This window comes from Staurois parvus, unplaced genomic scaffold, assembly GCF_062004578.1.
Source record: "Staurois parvus isolate SC_StPar_1 unplaced genomic scaffold, SC_StPar_1.0 ptg000357l, whole genome shotgun sequence".
Classification (NCBI taxonomy): domain Eukaryota; kingdom Metazoa; phylum Chordata; class Amphibia; order Anura; family Ranidae; genus Staurois; species Staurois parvus.
This window is the reverse complement of record NW_028318153.1, coordinates 2,394,841-2,413,505: the sequence shown is the minus strand read 5'-3', so window position 1 is coordinate 2,413,505 and position 18,665 is coordinate 2,394,841. Positions and strand designations below refer to the sequence as shown.

The following is an 18,665-nucleotide window of genomic DNA, read 5'->3' as shown; positions in this document are numbered from 1 at the left end:
GTTTGGCAAGTGTTGGTCCGGCATTTGCGGAGCGTTTTTTAACGCTCAGCAAACGCCGCATGCGCGGTTTAGTGGCAGTTGCTAGGCATTTGCCGAGCGTTAATAATGCCCCACCTATAATACAGTTTGAGTGGTGTTACCGCTCCGCAACCGCACCGCAAATGCCGGCTGGGCGTTTGCGAAGCGGCACCATAGACGAGAATAGGAGGCTTCAACGCCTCCTGACTCTACCAGAGGCGTCCATTTTGCCGCGACGCAACCGGTAAAAACGCTTCCCAAATGCCTCTCTGCCGCCTGCACACAACGCTAGTGTGAACATAGCCTTACTTTTGCAAACTAATCAATATACACTTAAGATTTTTTTTTTTTCACCAAAACTATGTAGCCGGTAACATTTTGTCCTAAATTTATGAAGAAATGTGATTTTTAATTTTTTTTTAATTGGATATGTTTTATAGTAGAAAATAAATTATTATTTTTTTTAAATTGCCAGTCTTTTTTTGTTTATAACGCAAAAAGTAAAAACCGCAGAGGTGATCAAATACCACCAAAAGAAAGGTCTATTTGTGGGAAAAAATGACATCAATTTCATTTATGTACTGTGTTGTATGACCGCGCAATTGTCAGTTAAAGTAACGTAGCGTCGTATTGCAAAAAAAGGTCTGGTCAGGAAGGGGGTAAATCTTCTGGAGGGCAAGTGGTTAAGACATATTCGAACAGACTAAAGGCTGTAATTAACGCAAAAGGTGGTTCAATAAAATACAGACATAAGGGGAAGATCCTTTTTCCAGCTCTGTGATTGTTTTTGATTTTTTATTTTACTTTTTGACATGTTGGTGTTATATTTTTTACTTCAATGTTATAAGCTGCACTGAGTAAATACAGCTGGATGACAAAAAACATCTTCATTTCAGGCTGCAAAGCAACAAAATGTGATTAAAGGGAGGTGATTCTTTTCTAAACCCATATGTAAATTTGCATATAAAAAAAAAATGGAGGATCAGTATGACCTGGTATGTAGACAAGATACACTGTATGGCCACCTACTTTGTGTTTAATGGATCCTTGTCATACTTGCGCTTTTTTGCCAAGTCACATTGTCTTGTTTATTGTATTTTATGTTGTGAATGTATGTATGTTTTTGACTCTTGAAATGTCATGCCGATTCTTTCAAAATAAAGAGAAATAAAAATGGGTTCATTTAATAGGCAGAGCTGTAGGGGAAGTATCTGCTCTCCCAAACGTGAGCTCTGAGAGACAGTAGGGGGTTAAAGATGCAATAAGATGCAGGGCATATATTCCAACTAACCACATAAGAAAAAATAGAATTTCTGCTTTAAGTGCATTCAACGTAAAATGTATGTGCTTTATTATAGGGAAACATTGTAGAGAGAACAAGTACTGCTAACAGCTCATTGGACAGATGTTTTGGGTAAGAGGAACCCTTTGTAGTTTTTCAACCCAGAGTACATAAAGGCTGTGCAGCTCAGCAATACCTAAAAGTTTGGGTTTAGTGGTCTCTTGTTGGCTGAGACCCTTCCTTCAAACCATAATTAAACTGCAAGCTTCATTCCAAAATGGAACCCTAATATAAATATAACTCCGTGTCTGCAATATTCTATATAGCCATAAATGAAAGACCCATATAGGTCATTATGGCTTTCCTTTTTCTGAAAATGCTATTAGCAGTGCCTAGGTGACAGTGACCTCACAATTCTGCAGGTGAGATCCTGTGAACGCTGAGAATTCCAAATCTCATGAGAAGTTCCTACACTGTGCTGGATCATTGTCTCATGCTCCGTGGTCTCAGGATCTTGGCAGAAGGTTCCTGACAATCCCCCTCTTCCATGCAAAAACAAAGGATAATATAAAGTATAGGCCATGATTTGTAAAAAGCAAGGCATAATGTTACAAATGGACCTTGCTTTTTTAATGCCTTTAACTACTTTAGTCACCAAATAATTTTGAGTGAGTGGTATCTCGATCAGCACAAAATGAGAAGTCAACAATGGCATCTTATATATTTCTCTTAGTAAAGGTTTCCTTTAGATCGATCTTCCATGCTGCAAAAATCTGCATTTCAGATATCACACAGGTCATGCTTAATAGAATGGGGAAAGAATAATAGAAGACAGCTTTCACTGTGTAAAACACTGCACACCCAAACCAGGCACAAGCCAACACTACCATACCTCTAGGTGCATTATGTAACTTTTTAGCATAATCCGATTTGATGAACCAGACAATTCTGCCACAAGATCACTCTGAGTTTTGGAAAAAAAAATGGAATGAAGTTAGTGTTTTTTCCTTACCCTGGGTTAAAGGACAAATATCCTGATTAATCAAGCTGCAAATGTACCTGGAGCACCCTAAAGTGCACTTCAGGCATGCTAAAATGGTCTTTCTGTTAATACAGTATTATAGCATATGCTTTTAGCATGCCCTAAAGTTCAACTACAGCCAAACATTTATTTTTTAAAGTTCTTGTTGGTGATAGATTGTCTGTCTGATTTTGTTTGCAGCCTGTGTCCCCATTGAGTCGATTTGTAGGAAAAAAAAGTGATGGGAAGTCTCTCCATTGTGGACACAGACTGATTCCCCCCCCCCAGGAGGGGAATTCTGTGTTTGTTGTCTGGATGAATAAAGTTACCAGCATTTGAAGTTTTTGGTGTGCAAGAAATCTTTTATTTTTTTGTTATTCTTTTTGTGCAGTCTGTGGAGCGTATAACGAGCCCATGCTGGCATTCAGCACCTGGTCCTCAATGGGATGACCTAATTCCAGGCTTGGAAGCCGTGTACTTTGACCAGGTTATCACTGCTGTCTTCCTGCCACTGTGGCAACCGCTATGAGAAATTAAGAAGGTCAAATTTTGGCTGGAGACAGGCTTTAGGTACTTTGCAGCTTCATTGACTCAGAGGCAGTGTTTTGAGGCTTTATCCTGTAAGTTTATAATAAACGACATATATCATTTATATACATTTTCATTTGTCACAGCAAAGCATAGTAATAGAAACATAAGTAAGCTGAAGAAAGTTGTATTTGAATAGGTTCCTCCATACTTGATGATATTTAGCCTTAATCCGTCTTCTATCAACCAACATGGTCAATCCGTGATCAGTGACTTGTGAAAGGTTTGGCAAGCTGGAATTTGCTAGGATTCTACAACTATCTAGTGAACGGGGGAAAGTAGGGTGTATTTTCATGAACAACTATGAAGGACACAAAATAAAAACTCCAGGCTAAATACAGAAATAAACATCATGCTTTTGTTATAACAAATCTCTTCAATGTCACCTTCTTTTTTTCAAGTTTTTTCCTGTTGATCCTGACAGTCCTCCTGTTGTGTCCTCAAAACCTGTCTGTGACCTAAAACACTTCCATCCCACTAATGATTTTTTGTTGTTGACCCACTACATAGGTGGTGTTGGCCAGAAGATATTGAACAGTTCCATCAACACTAGTGCACAATTATATCCAATATGCAAGACATTTGTCTAGAGCACAGTTTCTCAACCAGGGTTCTGTGGAACCGTAGGGTTTCTCTAGAGGTTGGTAGGGGTTCCTTGAGCAATTTCTACCTCTCAGATACAGTAAGTAACCAGCGACACCACTGATCTTTATAGCTATCTGTAAGGGGGTAATTCTTCCCAAAGACCACAAATGTAAAGTGCATTCTTCCCACTGATCGTCACATTCATGTATTATGAGTTGTAGATATAGTAATTTTAAGTAGGGTTCCCTGAGAATGGAAAGTTATTTCAAGGGTTCCTCTGTGTAGAAAAGTTGGAGAAAGACTGGTTTAGAGAGCGGATCTGGACCCAGTGCATATGTACAGTTGTGTTCAAAATAATAGCAGTCAGACATCACTAACCTGATCAATCACTGTTTTTGGTAGAAATGATATTTCTACATGGCAAATAATTTACTAGCAGGTGTAGTAGAGTAATAGAAATCCAACAGACCCAACAGTCATGACATGCATGCTGCTGATTCTGTGTAATTAAATCACTAATTGAAAGGGGCATGTTCTAAATAATAGCAGTGTGGAGTTCTATTAGTGAGGTCATTCATTCTTTGAAAAACAAGTGGCAATTATTGCCCTTATTTAAGGAAGGAAGGCAGCAAATGTTGTACATGCTGGTTACAGTGCATTTCTCTCTGAAATTCTGAGGAAAATGGGTCGTTCCAGACATTGTTCAGAAGAACAGCATACCTTGATTAAAAAGTTGATTCGAGAGGGGAAAACATATAAAGAAGTGCAGAAAATGATAGGCTGCTCAGCTAAAATGATCGCAAATGCTTTAAAATGGCAACCAAAACGTGGAAGAAAGCGGAAAACTACCATTCGACTGCATAGAATAGCCAAAATGGCAAGGACTCAGCCAACAATCAGCTCCAGGAAGATCAAAGAAGGTGTAAAGTTACCTGTGAGTACTGTTACAATTAGAAGACGCCTATGTGAAGCCAAGCTATGTGCAAGAAGCCCCCGCAAAGTCCCACTGTTGAAAAAAAGACATGTGCTGAAGAGGTTTCAATTTGCCAAAGAGCACATTGACTGGCCTAAAGAGAAATGGCGCAATATTTTGTGGACTGATGAAAGTAAGATTGTTCTTTTTGGGTCTAGTGGCCCGGAGACAGTTTGTCAGACGACCCCCAAACACTGAATTCAAGCCACAGTACACTGTGAAGACAGTGAAGCATGGTTGCACAAGCATCATGATATGGGGATGTTTCTCATACTACGGTGTTGGGCCTATTTATCGCATACCAGGGATCATGGATCAGTTTGAATACATCAGAATACTTGAAGAGGTCATGCTGCCTTATGATGAAGAGGAAATGCCCTTGAAATGGGTGTTCCAACAAGACAACGACCCCAAACACACCAGTAAACGTGCAACATCTTGGTTCCAGACTAACAAGATTGATGTTATGGAGTGGCCAGCCCAATCCCCGGATCTTAATCCAATAGAAAACTTGTGGGGTGACATCAAAAATGCAGTTTCTGAGGCAAAACCAAGAAATAGAGAAGAACTGTGGAATGTAGTCCAATCATCCTGGGCTGGAATACCTGATCACAGGTGCCAGAAGTTGGTTGACTCCATGCAACACAGATGTACAGCAGTTCTCAGAAACAGTGCTTATACAACTAAATATTCATTAAGTGATTCAAAGGAAAGCAAAATCTTCAAACATTTTCAGTTTATATAGTGAATGTTTGAGTTTGTAAAGAAGAATACAAACACTGCTATTTTTTTGAACAGTCTAATATTCACTTTTCAATTTTTTTTAGAGGAACAACACAAATTTGATATATTTTTCTTCATGTGTTGATTTGGAATAGAATGTGTAGTGTTCCCAATGCATTTGTGTGTATGGAAATAAAAGCTATTAGGATTTTGAGCTTTATTCACTTTTTCAACACACTGCTATTATTTTGAACACAACTGTATACAGTATGTGTAGAACTTTTTGATAATAGGCCCATACATTTGTCACTTTTTTGGGGGCTGAAAACTAGCCAACGTGTGTCTTTCAGGTGAATTATGACAGTTGTCTGTTTGAAGTTTTATGTCATGGGAAAGGAAGACAAATCTATTTACAAGGGTATTTATAATAGAAAAAATATATAAGAAGATTTGAGTCCGATGTGGTTCCCCATATTTTCTTTCCTGTGTTTTTCATATTAGACTTGATGGTCTTTTACCAGCAGAGACAAGTAGTAAACTACTAAGAAATCATGGCTGCCCCAGGTTTTAAGATATTTTACATTGAGCTGATCACATTAATGAATTAGACGATTAGAGAATCCCTTTAAGGAATAAGAGGTTGATGGGAAAGCCAACTATTTATATACAAAATAAAAAATATTCTCATAAATACAGAATATTCTAAAGACCAGATATTGCCTCTTCTTTACCAACATGACCCTTCAACAGGCCTGAGATCTGGTACTACTTCCCGATAAATACAGAATCGCAGATAGAGCTGATCAGCTATTTATAACCTGAATCCTCAAAATGAAGGAAGAAGGATTGAGAAACACAGATGCCACAAGTGAACAAAGTCAACAACTGTCAGCCATGATTTAAAAAAAACATTCTGGAGATTGAAACAAAGTCTTTGGTGTTAGTGAATAGAAAAAACTCATCAGCTTGCTCATTCTATTACTTTACAAGGTGTGACAATTTAATTCCTGGAATGCCCGCGGCGTAGCATTATGGTGGTGAGTTACACAGCCATTCACACTGTGTTCTGACATTTTCTAACTTGTACTCGCCTGGATCGTAGACCAGTGAAGTCAGTCTTTACGGAGTAGTAGAAGATATAAAGTGTGTGTGCATTGCACTGTTGGTGAAAATGAGTGACAGGAATCTGGAGCATCACATTTTGCATGATAATTGGCTGAAAAGTTATCTCTTACAACAAGCTTATGGTGAACAGTCCATGAAGAAACCAAATATTTTAGAATGGCATAGGAGGGTTAAGAAGGAATGGGAAGATGTGCATAATGATGCAAAATGTTACCAGCTAAAAACACAAAGGACTGATGTAAATGCTCACCGTAACTCTGGCCTAACAAGTGGATTCTCCACCACGACAATGCTCCTGCACACAATGTGTTAAAGTGGTAGTTTAATACTTTTACTTACAGGTAAGCTTATAATAAAGCTTACCTGTAGGTAAAATGAAAATATTCTATATGTGCACCATTTAGGAGATAGTCAGTTGTCTTTTTAAGAGCTGGAGCATGCACTCTGAAGGAAGCTTCCTTCAGAGCGCATGTGCCATGGCCCAGTGCTTCCGCGTGAATGCGCAAGAGTGACGTCATGGCCGCTTGGCCAGAGAGCTGGAGCTCACGAACCTGGAAGGAAAACCAGGTGAAGATGGAAGCCTCTGCAGCAGTGATAGCATGCCGCTGGAGGGCTTCATTTTAAGGCAAGTCCTTCATAATGTGCTAGTATGCGATGTATATTAGCACATTATGACATTACCTTGTTGGGGTTTTGTTTTTACCTGCGGTCTATCACCGCTTTAAAAGGAAAGAGATTTGATGACATCCAGCATGCTGCGACAAAGACACTGTGCAGCATTTTGGAAAACGAATCCCAGAAATGTTTCCGGCAGTGGTACAGTCATCTAGAAAAGTGTGTTGCTTCACAATGGGAATACTTTTTAAGGTGAACAACTGCTAGAGGATAGACAAGCAAACATATTTTTTTTTTTTTTACAATATATTCCAGGAATTAAATGGTCAGACCTGGTATTTACTGTAAAGTACTTAATTACTCATTCACTTCATGAAGCAAACTGTGGCCAAAGGAGTACCTGTTCTGGGTCCTGCTACCACCAATCTGTCATCCTTTCGCATGGTCAGAAGGTAACCAGAAGCTGACCCATGTGCAGTAAGTGTATAGGTTGGCTTCTGAACCTCTCATCATTCAGGTAAAAACTGCCAGAGCTACATCCCACCCTGGATGTACTGGTATAAAAATCTTGTATGATTGAAGCGCCATCTAGTGGCCAAAATTCAGTATTTGTTTTTGAGTACCTCGATCCATAAAAAGGAATTTTGGCCACTAGATTGCACTTCGATCATATGAGATAGTTCTAGAACATCAAATATAGCAAATTTAATTGTAGGAGAGCGGATGTGTGTCACATTCATTCAGCAAACTGTTTATACATACAGTAGATCCCTTAGTGTCCCTTCCTTAGTGTTAGATGGATTCCATTATGGTAAAGCCTAGTTTGCTCACAATGCTTCCTGACCTCTTCCCTTTCACTCAGTGGAGTATCATCCATGGGTACAAGGCTCACTGCCCACGGGCCCTGACGAGGGGGGGGCACTGCAGTGTTACCAACCTACCAGGGTGAAAGTCACTGACACAACACCCAAATTTTACTGGCACAGCCAAGTGTCCAAGTGTTGACTGGCATTTTACAAAGGTTACAAAATTACAGTTTTAAGTGCAAATTTCAGTATTTAAGCTACAAACAAGTACAATCTGCAATTAGCAATGTGATTTAAGGTAGATAGTAAGGTTAAAAATGTTTTATTTTCGGTATAGTACGGGTGGGTTGTTATCAGCGGGGGACTGACAACTCATGGGGCCCCCGGGCAATAGGGGATCATGGGGCCCCTGTGTCCTTGCCCACACTCAAATCACACCCAAAAAAGCCTATGAAAGGTACCAGGGGTATCTCATGGGGCCCACTACTGAACCGGGGCCCTCGGGCAGTGCCAGAGTTCCCAAATGGTCAGTCTGTCCCTGGTTGTTATAACCCATCAGTTTTTGCACCTGTGTCCAACTGGACAGATTTCTCCTTAATTTCTGTTCCATAGCCACCACAGAAACTGAAGGGAAATCCCTGTTAGCCACCAGGATCAGCCGAATTTATGTCCCCAATACTAGGGATTCTAAAGATCTCCTGTCTCCATCTCTCCATCACCTTCTGTCTCCATCCCTCCATCACTTCCTTGGTCTATTTCTCCATCTATCTATCAAGCTACCCCAACATCCTTCTGTCCTTTATGCTCCATCATTCTCTCGGATCATTGCATCATCTGTACCGCCCATCCCTCCATCACCTCTTCTTTTTATCACCCCATCCCTTTATTACTTTTTCCCTCCATCACTCCATACAACCATCCCTCTGCTGTAGGTCCCTTCACCCTCCATCACTTTCATCCCTCTGTTACTCTAACCGTCCCTCCATTCCTTCATTCATCCTTCCATAATTCCATCACACCATCCTTTTAACTCTTGCTCCATCCCTCCATCACTTCATATCTCTGCCCCTTGCTCCATCACTCCATCATACTGTCCCTCCAACAACCCCTTTGCCCTATAACCCTCCATCCTTTCTACTCTCCATCACCTTCATCTCTCTATTATTCTTTCCCTTCCTCCCTTCATCTATCCATCTCTCTGTCAACACCTGTAAACATCCTCTAACAATTTAAGTCCAAATAAGTAGTGCCATGTCTTCTTAAATGCTCAAAAACTTGAAACAATGAGTCATATGTGTTAGTGTCAGTCACACTCACACATGAGGCTATGGTTGCACTTCAGCTGCTTGGCTCCTGGCTGGTGGTACGGCAGAAAATGCCCATGACGTCATCATGCTCACTTCGCTAGTTGCACACAGCCTCCGCTAGACTTGCCCCCCTGGCTGTTAGTGTGGCGGAAAATGCCCATGATGTCATCATGCTCCCCTCACTAGCTGCACACAGCCTCCGCTAGACCTGCCCCCCTGGCTGGCGGTGTGGTGGGAAATGCCCATGACATCATCATGCTCACCTCAATAGTTGCACACAGCCTCCACCAGACCTGCCCCCCTGGGTGGCAGTGTGGCGGAAGATGCCCATGACGTCATCATGCTCACCTCACTAGTTGCACATAGCCTCCGCTAGACCTGCCCCCCTGGCTGGCGGTGTGGTGGGAAATGCCCATGACATCATCATGCTCACCTCACTAGTTGCACACAGCCTCCACCAGACCTGCCCCCCTGGGTGGCAGTGTGGCGGAAGATGCCCATGACGTCATCATGCTCACCTCGCTAGTTGCACACAGCCTCCGCTAGACCTGACACCCCCCCCCCCTGCCGATGCCAGCCAACACACATGGTCTTGGGACTCGGGCGGCTCCGGATTCCAGAATTGTGCATGCTCAGTTCCAAGCTGAGCTGTCACAGCCATTTTTCACTGCCACTTTTCTCCTGTTACAGCATTTAAGGGCAGGAGAAAAATGCCCAGTTTTGACTTGCTGTCTTTGAAAACACAGATGGTTGGCAACACTTGCCCACTTTGCTCTGACCCACACTGAAACTGTGGATGATCCGTCACTGGTTGGTACCTCCTGTAGCAGGACAAATTTGACAGGGGTGATCGGTGCAGTGGTGGTGGCAGTTACAAGCACTGATCTCTCTGCATGGTTTTCTATGAAGCAGCTAAAAGCTGATTCTCCTCCTCTGCCTCCTGCGGATTTCAGCTGTTTCATAGAAAGCCACACAGGAAGATCGGTGCTTGTAACTACCCCCACTGCTGCACCGATCACCCCTGTCAAATTTCTCCTGCTCCTAGCGTTATTTGGAATTGGGGTCGTAGGGAGCATACAGAAGTCAGGAAGGACATAGAAAGTTAGATACATTTTAGGAAGTCAGGGAAAGAAAGTCCAGGAGGATTTTGTTTTTTATGCCCGCATCAGTAACAGTTTTTTCAAGACAGGTATGGTATCTGTGCCAACACAGGGTAATCCTCAAAGGTTCCAACTTCTCTAGTTCTTATTTGATGGTCTGCTGTGTCTTACCTTTTCTAGTAGATTTTCAGCACAACCGCCAGGGTTGGAGGCTTGAACTGATGAAGGGGGCAGAGAGTGTTGCTGACTATCTGACAGTTTCTAGATGGCAAGATAAAGAGATGGAAAGGAAGGAATAGAGAGCGAGTAAGAGTCAGAGTGAGGAAAAGAAGAGCAGAGATTTCTAGGCAGACAAAACGTGCACTTTGGATGTTTTCCAATGCAACTGAAATTTAGGATTCTTTTGTTTTTATTGAAATGCGTTTGCAACTTATAGAAGACACAAATAAACATTTCAGGAAACAGAACTAGGCCAACTGACATTGTTACTATAAGGCAGAGGTTTTTTGGTCGAAGAGATTTTACATGTCTCTTCTGCCAAAAAAAAACCCCTTTCCCTTCCTGCTCAGTTTTTTTTTTTTTTTACCGTAAATGGACTATGGCACATGCACAGTGTGAATGGCACTCTTGGCACCTGTAAGATGTCAGGTGCTGTAATAATGTACTCTGAAGTAAGGAGTGAAGAGCCGGAAACTCATCCTTCCGAAGAATTACTTGATTACATTGAGTAGCGTGTACAGGTAAAACTGGCTTCCGCATTTCGGCAATAAGCCTTAATCTTAGACATGTTTATGATTAAAGCGGAGCTCCACCCAAAAGGGGAAGTGGCAATAAGCCTTTGTCCCCCACTCCCCATTAAGGATTGGCATCTTTGGTGAGTGGGGGGGGGGGGGAGCGGGTACCCAAATATGACAGGTACCCGCTCCCCCTAGGCGATCTGAAGTGGAAGTTGTCCTCCCCCCTCGCTCCCCGTAGTCTTCTGGGACACTTGACAGGGCCCAGAAGACTACGGGGGCCATTCACAAAGTGCAGCACTTCTCGCATGTGCAGTGGGCACCCGGCAGCGGGGAGAGAAGATGGCCAGTGAAACCAGTGATGGTGAGGACACCGCTGGACCGAGGGACAGGTAAGTGGCTGTATTTTAGAAGTCAGCAGTTGCTGATTTTTGTAGCTGGTGACTTTTATTTTTTTTTTTTTAGGCGGAACTCCGCTTTAAGGCTTATTGCCAAAACGCGTAAGCCAGTTTTACCTGTACACTCTACTCGATGTACTAAAGTAATTTTTCAGAAGGATGAGTTGCCAGCTCTTCACTCACTCACTACTGCAGTGTTGGGAAGACACTTTGAGAAAAAGCACCACCGGGCAGCCTCTGTGGGGATTCCATCTGGGTGTAGTATCTTTCTCTTCATGGCTGAAATAATGTAGCTTCAGCATAAAGCACCCGGTGCAAAAAGAACAAAAGATGACATTGGGCACAGAAAAGGATCTGAAAGGAGGAAGCAATGGTAATGAAACAAAGAGAAGAAGTGAGGACCTCATCGCTGGAGGAGGGCAAACTAGGAGGGAAGTTAGTCATAATATACAAGCATGCTATGTATTCCTGCACATTTTTAAAAGTGCTCCAGGGGCCCCAGAGACACAATTTTAGTACTTGTCATAGGCACTCTTTTCTGTAGATATGGCCTGGCAGTACAACTTAAACTCCTGTGTTTTCTATGTAATGTAGTAATCTTAAGACTCTGCCACCAATGTCATTTGGGAGGAATGTGAGGCCCTTTGAAAGCAAGAGGCCCTGACTCACTAGTAACCTCTGTAATCCCTGTTCCTTTACCACTGGTGCGCTCTACTAATAAAGTTCAGGCTAGAGAAGTAGGCTTTAAAGCACCATATAAGCACCCACCCCCTTTCCTTTTCCTGTTCCACTTCATCCTCGCCTCTCTTTTCCAACCTTTTTGGACTTTGGCTTACCTTATCTACTATTGGCACTTACTGTTTTTCTGCCATCCTTCATGATGTCCTTTGAACAGGATGATAGAGTTCTTTATGTTTTTAAAAGATGATATGACTTCTTTATTAGTAATTTACATTCAGGTCCATAAATACTGGGACATTGACACAATTCTAAGATTTTTGGCTCTATACACCACCACAATGGATTTGAAATGAAACGAACAAGATGTGCTTTAACTGCAGACTGTCAGCTTTAATTTGAGGGTATTTACATCCAAATCAGGTGAACGGTGTAGGAATTACAACAGTTTGCATATGTGCCTCCCACTTGTTAAGGGACCAAAAGTAATGGGACAGAATAATAATCATAAATCAAACTTTCACTTTTTAATACTTGGTTGCAAATCCTTTGCAGTCAATTACAGCCTGAAGTCTGGAACACATAGATATCACCAGACGCTGGGTTTCATCCCTGGTGATGCTCTGCCAGGCCTCTACTGCAACTGTCTTCAGTTTCTGCTTATTCTTGGGGCATTTTCCCTTCAGTTTTGTCTTCAGCAAGTGAAATACATGCTCAATCGGATTCAGGTCAGGTGATTGACTTGACCATTGCATAACATTCCACTTCTTTCCCTTAAAAAACTCTTTGTTTGCTTTTGCAGTATGCTTTGGGTCATTGTCCATCTGCACTGTGAAGCGGCGTCCAATGAGTTGTGAAGCATTTGGCTGAATATGAGCAGATAATTTTGCCCGAAACACTTCAGAATTCATCCTGCTGCTTTTGTCAGCAGTCACATCATCAATTAATACAAGAGAACCAGTTCCATTGGCAGCCATACATGCCCACGCCATGACACTACCACCACCATGCTTCACTGATGAGGTGGTATGCTTAGGATCATGAGCAGTTCCTTTCCTTCTCCATACTCTTCTCTTCCCATCACTCTGGTACAAGTTGATCTTGGTCTCATCTGTCCATAGGATGTTGTTCCAGAACTGTGAAGGCTTTTTTAGATGTCGTTTGGCAAACTCTAATCTGGCCTTCCTGTTTTTGAGGCTCACCAATGGTTTACATCTTGTGAACTCTGGGGAAGTCTTCTCTTGATTGTTGACTTTGACACTCATACACCTACCTCCTGGAGAGTGTTCTTGATCTGGCCAACTGTTGTGAAGGGTGTTTTCTTCACCAGGGAAAGAATTCTTCGGTCATCCACAACAGTCGTTTTCCGTGGTCTTCCAGGTCTTTTGGTGTTGCTGAGCTCACCGGTGCGTTCCTTCTTTTTAAGAATGTTCCAAACAGTTGTTTTGGCCACGCCTAATGTTTTTGCTATCTCTCTGATGGGTTTTTTTTGTTTTTTAAGCCTAATGATGGCTTGCTTCACTGATAGTGACAGCTCTTTGGATCTCATCTTGAGAGTTGACAGCAACAGATTCCAAATGCAAATAGCACACTTGAAATGAACTCTGGACCTTTTATCTGCTCATTGTAATTGGGATAATGAGGGAATAACACACCTGGCCATGGAACAGCTGAGAAGCCAATTGTCCCATTACTTTTGGTCCCTTAACAAGTGGGAAGCACATATGCAAACTATTGTAATTCCTACACCGTTCACCTGATTTGGATGTAATACCCTCACATTAAAGCTGACAGTCTGCAGTTAAAGCACGTCTTGTTCGTTTCATTTTAAATCCATTGTGGTGGTGTATAGAGCCAAAAATGTTAGAATTGTGTTGATGTCCCAATATTTATGGACCTGACTGTATATACACTGCTCAAAAAATTAAAGGAACACTTTTCAATCCGAGTATAGCATCAAGTCAATTAAACTCCTGGGCTATTGATCTGGTTAGTTAAGTAGCAGAGGGGGTTGTTAATCAGTTTCAGCTGTTAATGAAGTTAACAACAGGTGCAACAGATGGGCAACAATGAGATGACCCCCAAAACAGGAATGGGTTTACAGGTGGAGGCCACTGACATTTTTTTCCCCTGCTCATCTTTTCTGACTATTTTTCACTAGTTTTGCATTTGGCTAGGATCAGTGTCACTACTGGTAGCATGAGGTGATATCTGGACCCTACAGAGGTTGCACAGGCAGTCCAACGCCTCCAGGATGGCACATCAATACGTGTCATTGCTAGATTTGCTGTGTCCCCCAGCACAGTCTCAAGAGCATGGAGGAGATTCCAAGAGACAGGCAGTTACTCTAGGAGAGCTGGACAGGGCTGTACAAGGTCCTTAACCCATCAGCAGGACCGGTATCTGCTCCTTTGTGCAAGGAGGAACAGGATGAGCACTGCCAGAGTCATACTAAATGACCTCCAGCGACCACTGGTGTGAATGTTTCTGACCAAACAATCAGAAACAGACTTCATGAGGGTGGCTTTGGGGCCCGATGTCCTCTAGTGGACCCTGTGCTCACTGCCTGGCACCATAGAGCTCAATTGGCATTTGCCATTGAACACCAGAATTAGTCGGTCCCCCACTGGCGCCCTGTACTTTTCACAGATGAGAGCAGGTTCACCCTGAGCACATGTGACAAATGTGAAAGGGTCTGGAGAAACCATGGAGAATGTTATGCTGCCTGTAAAATCATTCACCATGACTGTTTTGGTGGTGGTTCGGTGTTGGTCTGGGGAGGCATATCCATGGAGGGACTCACAGACCTCTACAGGCTAGACAATGGCACCCTGGCTGTCATTAGGTATTGGGATGAAATCCTTGGACTCATTGTCAGACCCTACGCTGGTGCAGTGGGTCCTGGGTTGCGAGAGTATGCAGGAAGTTCCTGGAGGATGAAGGAATTGATACCATTGAATGGCCTCCACGCTCATCTGACCTAAATCCAATAGAACACCTCTGAGACATCATATTTCGGTCCATCTGATGCCGCCAGGTTGCACCTTAGACTGTCCAGGAGCTCAGTGATGCCCTGGCCCAGATTCGGGAGGAAATACCCTAGGACACCATCCATCGTCTCATTAGGAGCATGTTCCAACATTGTCAGGCATGCATACAAGCACGTGGGGGCCACACAAACTACTGAGTACCATTGTGAGTTGCTGCAATGAAATTTCAGCAAAATGGACTAGGCTACTGCATCATTTTTTCACTTTGATTTTTGGGGTGTCTTTGAATTCAGGCCTCTGTAGGTTGATAATTTGCATTTCCATCAAACGATGGGGCATCCTTATGTTCCTAACACATTACCCAGTCCATATCAGTATAGATCTCCAGCATGAGATTTTTCCACATTGAATTATGATGTGTTTTCAAAGTGTTCCATTGATTTTTTTTGAGCAGTGTGTGGGTAGATAGATAGATATAGTATCTCCCAGAAGTGAGTACACCCCTCACATTTTTATAAATATTTTATTCTGTCTTTTCATGTGACAACACTGAAGAAATGACACTTTGCTACAATGTGACGTAGTGAGTGTACAGCTTGTATAACAGTGTAAATTTGCTGTCCCCTCAAAATAACTCAACACACAGCTATTCATGTCTAAATCGCTGGCAACAAAAGTGAGTACACCCCTAAGTGAAAATGTCCAAATTGGGCTCAAAGTGTCAATATTTTGTGTGGCCACTATTATTTCATTTTTTTATTTCTTTATTTTCCATATTCACTTACATTTACTCAATTCCTTCTTCAAGTCATTTTCACTAATTTTTTTTGAATTTCTTCATCTTTTTCTTTCCCAATTTTTTATTCATTCCTCACATTTATTTATTATCATTTTATTATTGCTTCATTGTTATTTCTTCCTGATTTACGGTGATTACTTGTCGGCAGCCAGTGATCGTTGAGTATCTCCAATGGGGGGAGAGAACTGTATGTAAACAATGCAGATCTCTCCTCTGTCAGCTCCTGCACACTGCTTTGTATGGCTCTGCATAGCAGAGCCATACAAAGCAGTGTGCTTACAGTGAAGCACACATACAGCCCCTGCGTGTGTGCTTACAGTGAAGCACACACACAGCCCCTGCTAATGAAACAGCGCAGTTAACCCTTTGATCGCCCCAGATGTTAACCCCTTCCTGTCCAGTGCCATTAGTACAGTGTTAGTGCTTTTTATTAGCACTGATCACTGTATTGGTGTCATTGGGGATGTCAGTTAAACCAAGTCAGTTTCACCCAGTGCCAGAATGCCCACCTCAGTCCCACTATAAGTCGCTGATCACCGCCATTACTAGTAAGAAAAAAAACAATTCCAGTAACTATGCTGCCATTTGTAAATGCTTTAACTTTCACATAACCAATTAATTTACACATATTGGGATTTTGTTTTTAGAAAAGACATGTAGCAGAATACATTTTGGCTTAAATCTATGAAGGAATTTGATTTTTACAATTTTTGTTCTGGACATGTTCAATAGCAAAAAGTAAAAAATATTTTTTTTCTCAAAATTGTTGGTCTTCCTTTATTTATAGTGCAAAAAAATAAAACCGCACAGGCGATCAAATACCACAGAAAGAAAGCTCTATTTGTGGGAAAAAAGGACGTACATTTAATTTGGGTGCAGCTTTGCGTGACTGTGCAATTCTCAGTTAAAGTAACGCAGGAAGGGGGGTAAATCCTCTGGAGGGCAAGTGGTTAAACTTGGGGCTCAATTGGGCTTTAAATGCTTCACCTCTTTGTTGATTTTTGTTTTCCTAAATAATACATGTTTAGTTTCTCCAACCTGTCACTGAAAAAGAACTGCTATATTTTAATTCATATTTCAGGTTTGAAATGACATACATACCGTGTAAGTTTCATTTTCGGAATAATTTGATGGTGACATCCTCTGTTGTAGAGGAACCAGAGGAGGGCGCTCTCTTGGGAACGGCTGTTTGGTCAGCTTCCTCTGCAGCACCAGGGACAGAAAAATGGCCAACAGCAATAAGCCCAGCAAGGCCATCAGGATTATAAACCACAGCTCAGTATAGACAGCCTTTCCTCTCACCTCCGTCCCGTTCTTTGTGCTAGGAATTGAGTGCGCGGGGGCTAAAGAGAGAGGGAGAGACAGGAACATATAACTATCCCATTAAAGAATATATATTTACTCAATAGACTTAACTGTCATTGACTTTAATTAACTGGCAAAGTCCACTGTACCTATCCAATTATAAAGCGAACTCACAGCTAATTAAAAGCAGCATTGAATGATCAAACTCTCTTAAATGTACATTCCACTTCTACTCCTACGGGGGTATTGTCCTGTTTTGTAAATAGACATTTTTCAATCCAATATTGAAGCAGACAAAATATTTATTTATAAAAGACAGCTAATGTGCTTTATATCATTTGTATGGTCAGAAACTATAGAACACAGAAGGGACTATTACAAAGGCAATTGGTCATTCTCACAAATAAATAATGAGAATTAACTGGCTGTTTCTATTATACATTCTTTTCTGTAGCTGTGATCCAAGCTTTTCCTTAGCTCTATTGAATGAAAAGAGCACAGGGTTCTTTCTGAAACATGTTTCACCTCCTGGTATGTGCTTGGACAATTAATGTGGTATTAAAACCAAAAGCAAATATTTACTATATTGCAGCTTACCAATTTTTAGAAGTGACGGCTGCATTAGGTATTTTTTTAGGTTTCTGTCCTTTATTTTCACCTGGTGATTCTGCCAGTGTTGCTTTTCAACAGAACAAGCTGTCCTGCAGATGTAGCAGTTTGATGGTTGAAACAAACCATTTACTACTGACAGGGGTACTTACAATAATCAGTTTTTAGTTATTTTTGCAGACCCTTTTTCCCAAATAGAAAAAAAAATGTTTGTTGTAACTGCTTATAAAGTGTTATTTTGAGTTTGGCTTCAATTTGTTAGTATATCTAAATATGCTAATACAGGGCTTAAAATTTCAAGTCCTGAGCTACTAGCCAGGCCTTAAGAGTTACTCGCCACCAAAAAACACACACAAACAGAGACACCTGTACACACACACGCACACACACACACAGAAACATGTACACACATGCACAGAGACACATGTACACATACAGACACATGTATACACACACATACAGACACATGTATACACACACAGGCACGTACAGACACACATACAGACAGATACATGTACATACACAGAAATACGCACACACAGACACATGTACATACATACACATGTACATGCACACACACATACAAGTACATACACGCAGACACATGTACAGATACACACATGTACATACACAGACATGCATACACACACACACACGCTGTTAAGTGCTCTCTCCCCTGAAGCCACCACTGGCTGACATAGAGGATCATGTGACCAGAGTGAGTTGAAATTAGGTACACACACACACACCCTATAAAAAGTTGCAGTACTTCGTTGTTCACTCACAGTGCCGGGTACTGCACTCTAGGGGGAGGCAGAGAGCACAGCACATACTCCTTCCTTTTGCTTTCACTGCACTCAGCTATTGAGCAGTCTGACGGCTCCCAGTGCCAATGACAGATCCGGTCTGAGCTCCGAGCCTGCTCAGCAAGACGGCCCTGGGGGACACACTCGCCCCCACCATAATTTCCACTCGCCATTGGCGAGCAGGCGAGTGGAAATTTCAAGGC

General features: G+C 41.9%; 1 protein-coding gene across 1 annotated transcript in view; it reads right to left on the bottom strand.

Annotated features, from left to right (window-relative positions):
• Nucleotides 1–18,665, bottom strand: part of USH2A (usherin) — a 1,035,348-nt gene that overhangs the window by 4,685 nt on the left and 1,011,998 nt on the right. Inside the window, exons 69-70 of the mRNA XM_089684798.1 lie at nucleotides 16,844–17,085; nucleotides 10,315–10,404 (exon numbers count right to left, since the gene is read on the bottom strand). Of these exons, the coding sequence (XP_089540924.1) occupies nucleotides 10,315–10,404; nucleotides 16,844–17,085 (332 nt within the window). The remainder of the gene's footprint in view (nucleotides 1–10,314; nucleotides 10,405–16,843; nucleotides 17,086–18,665) is intronic.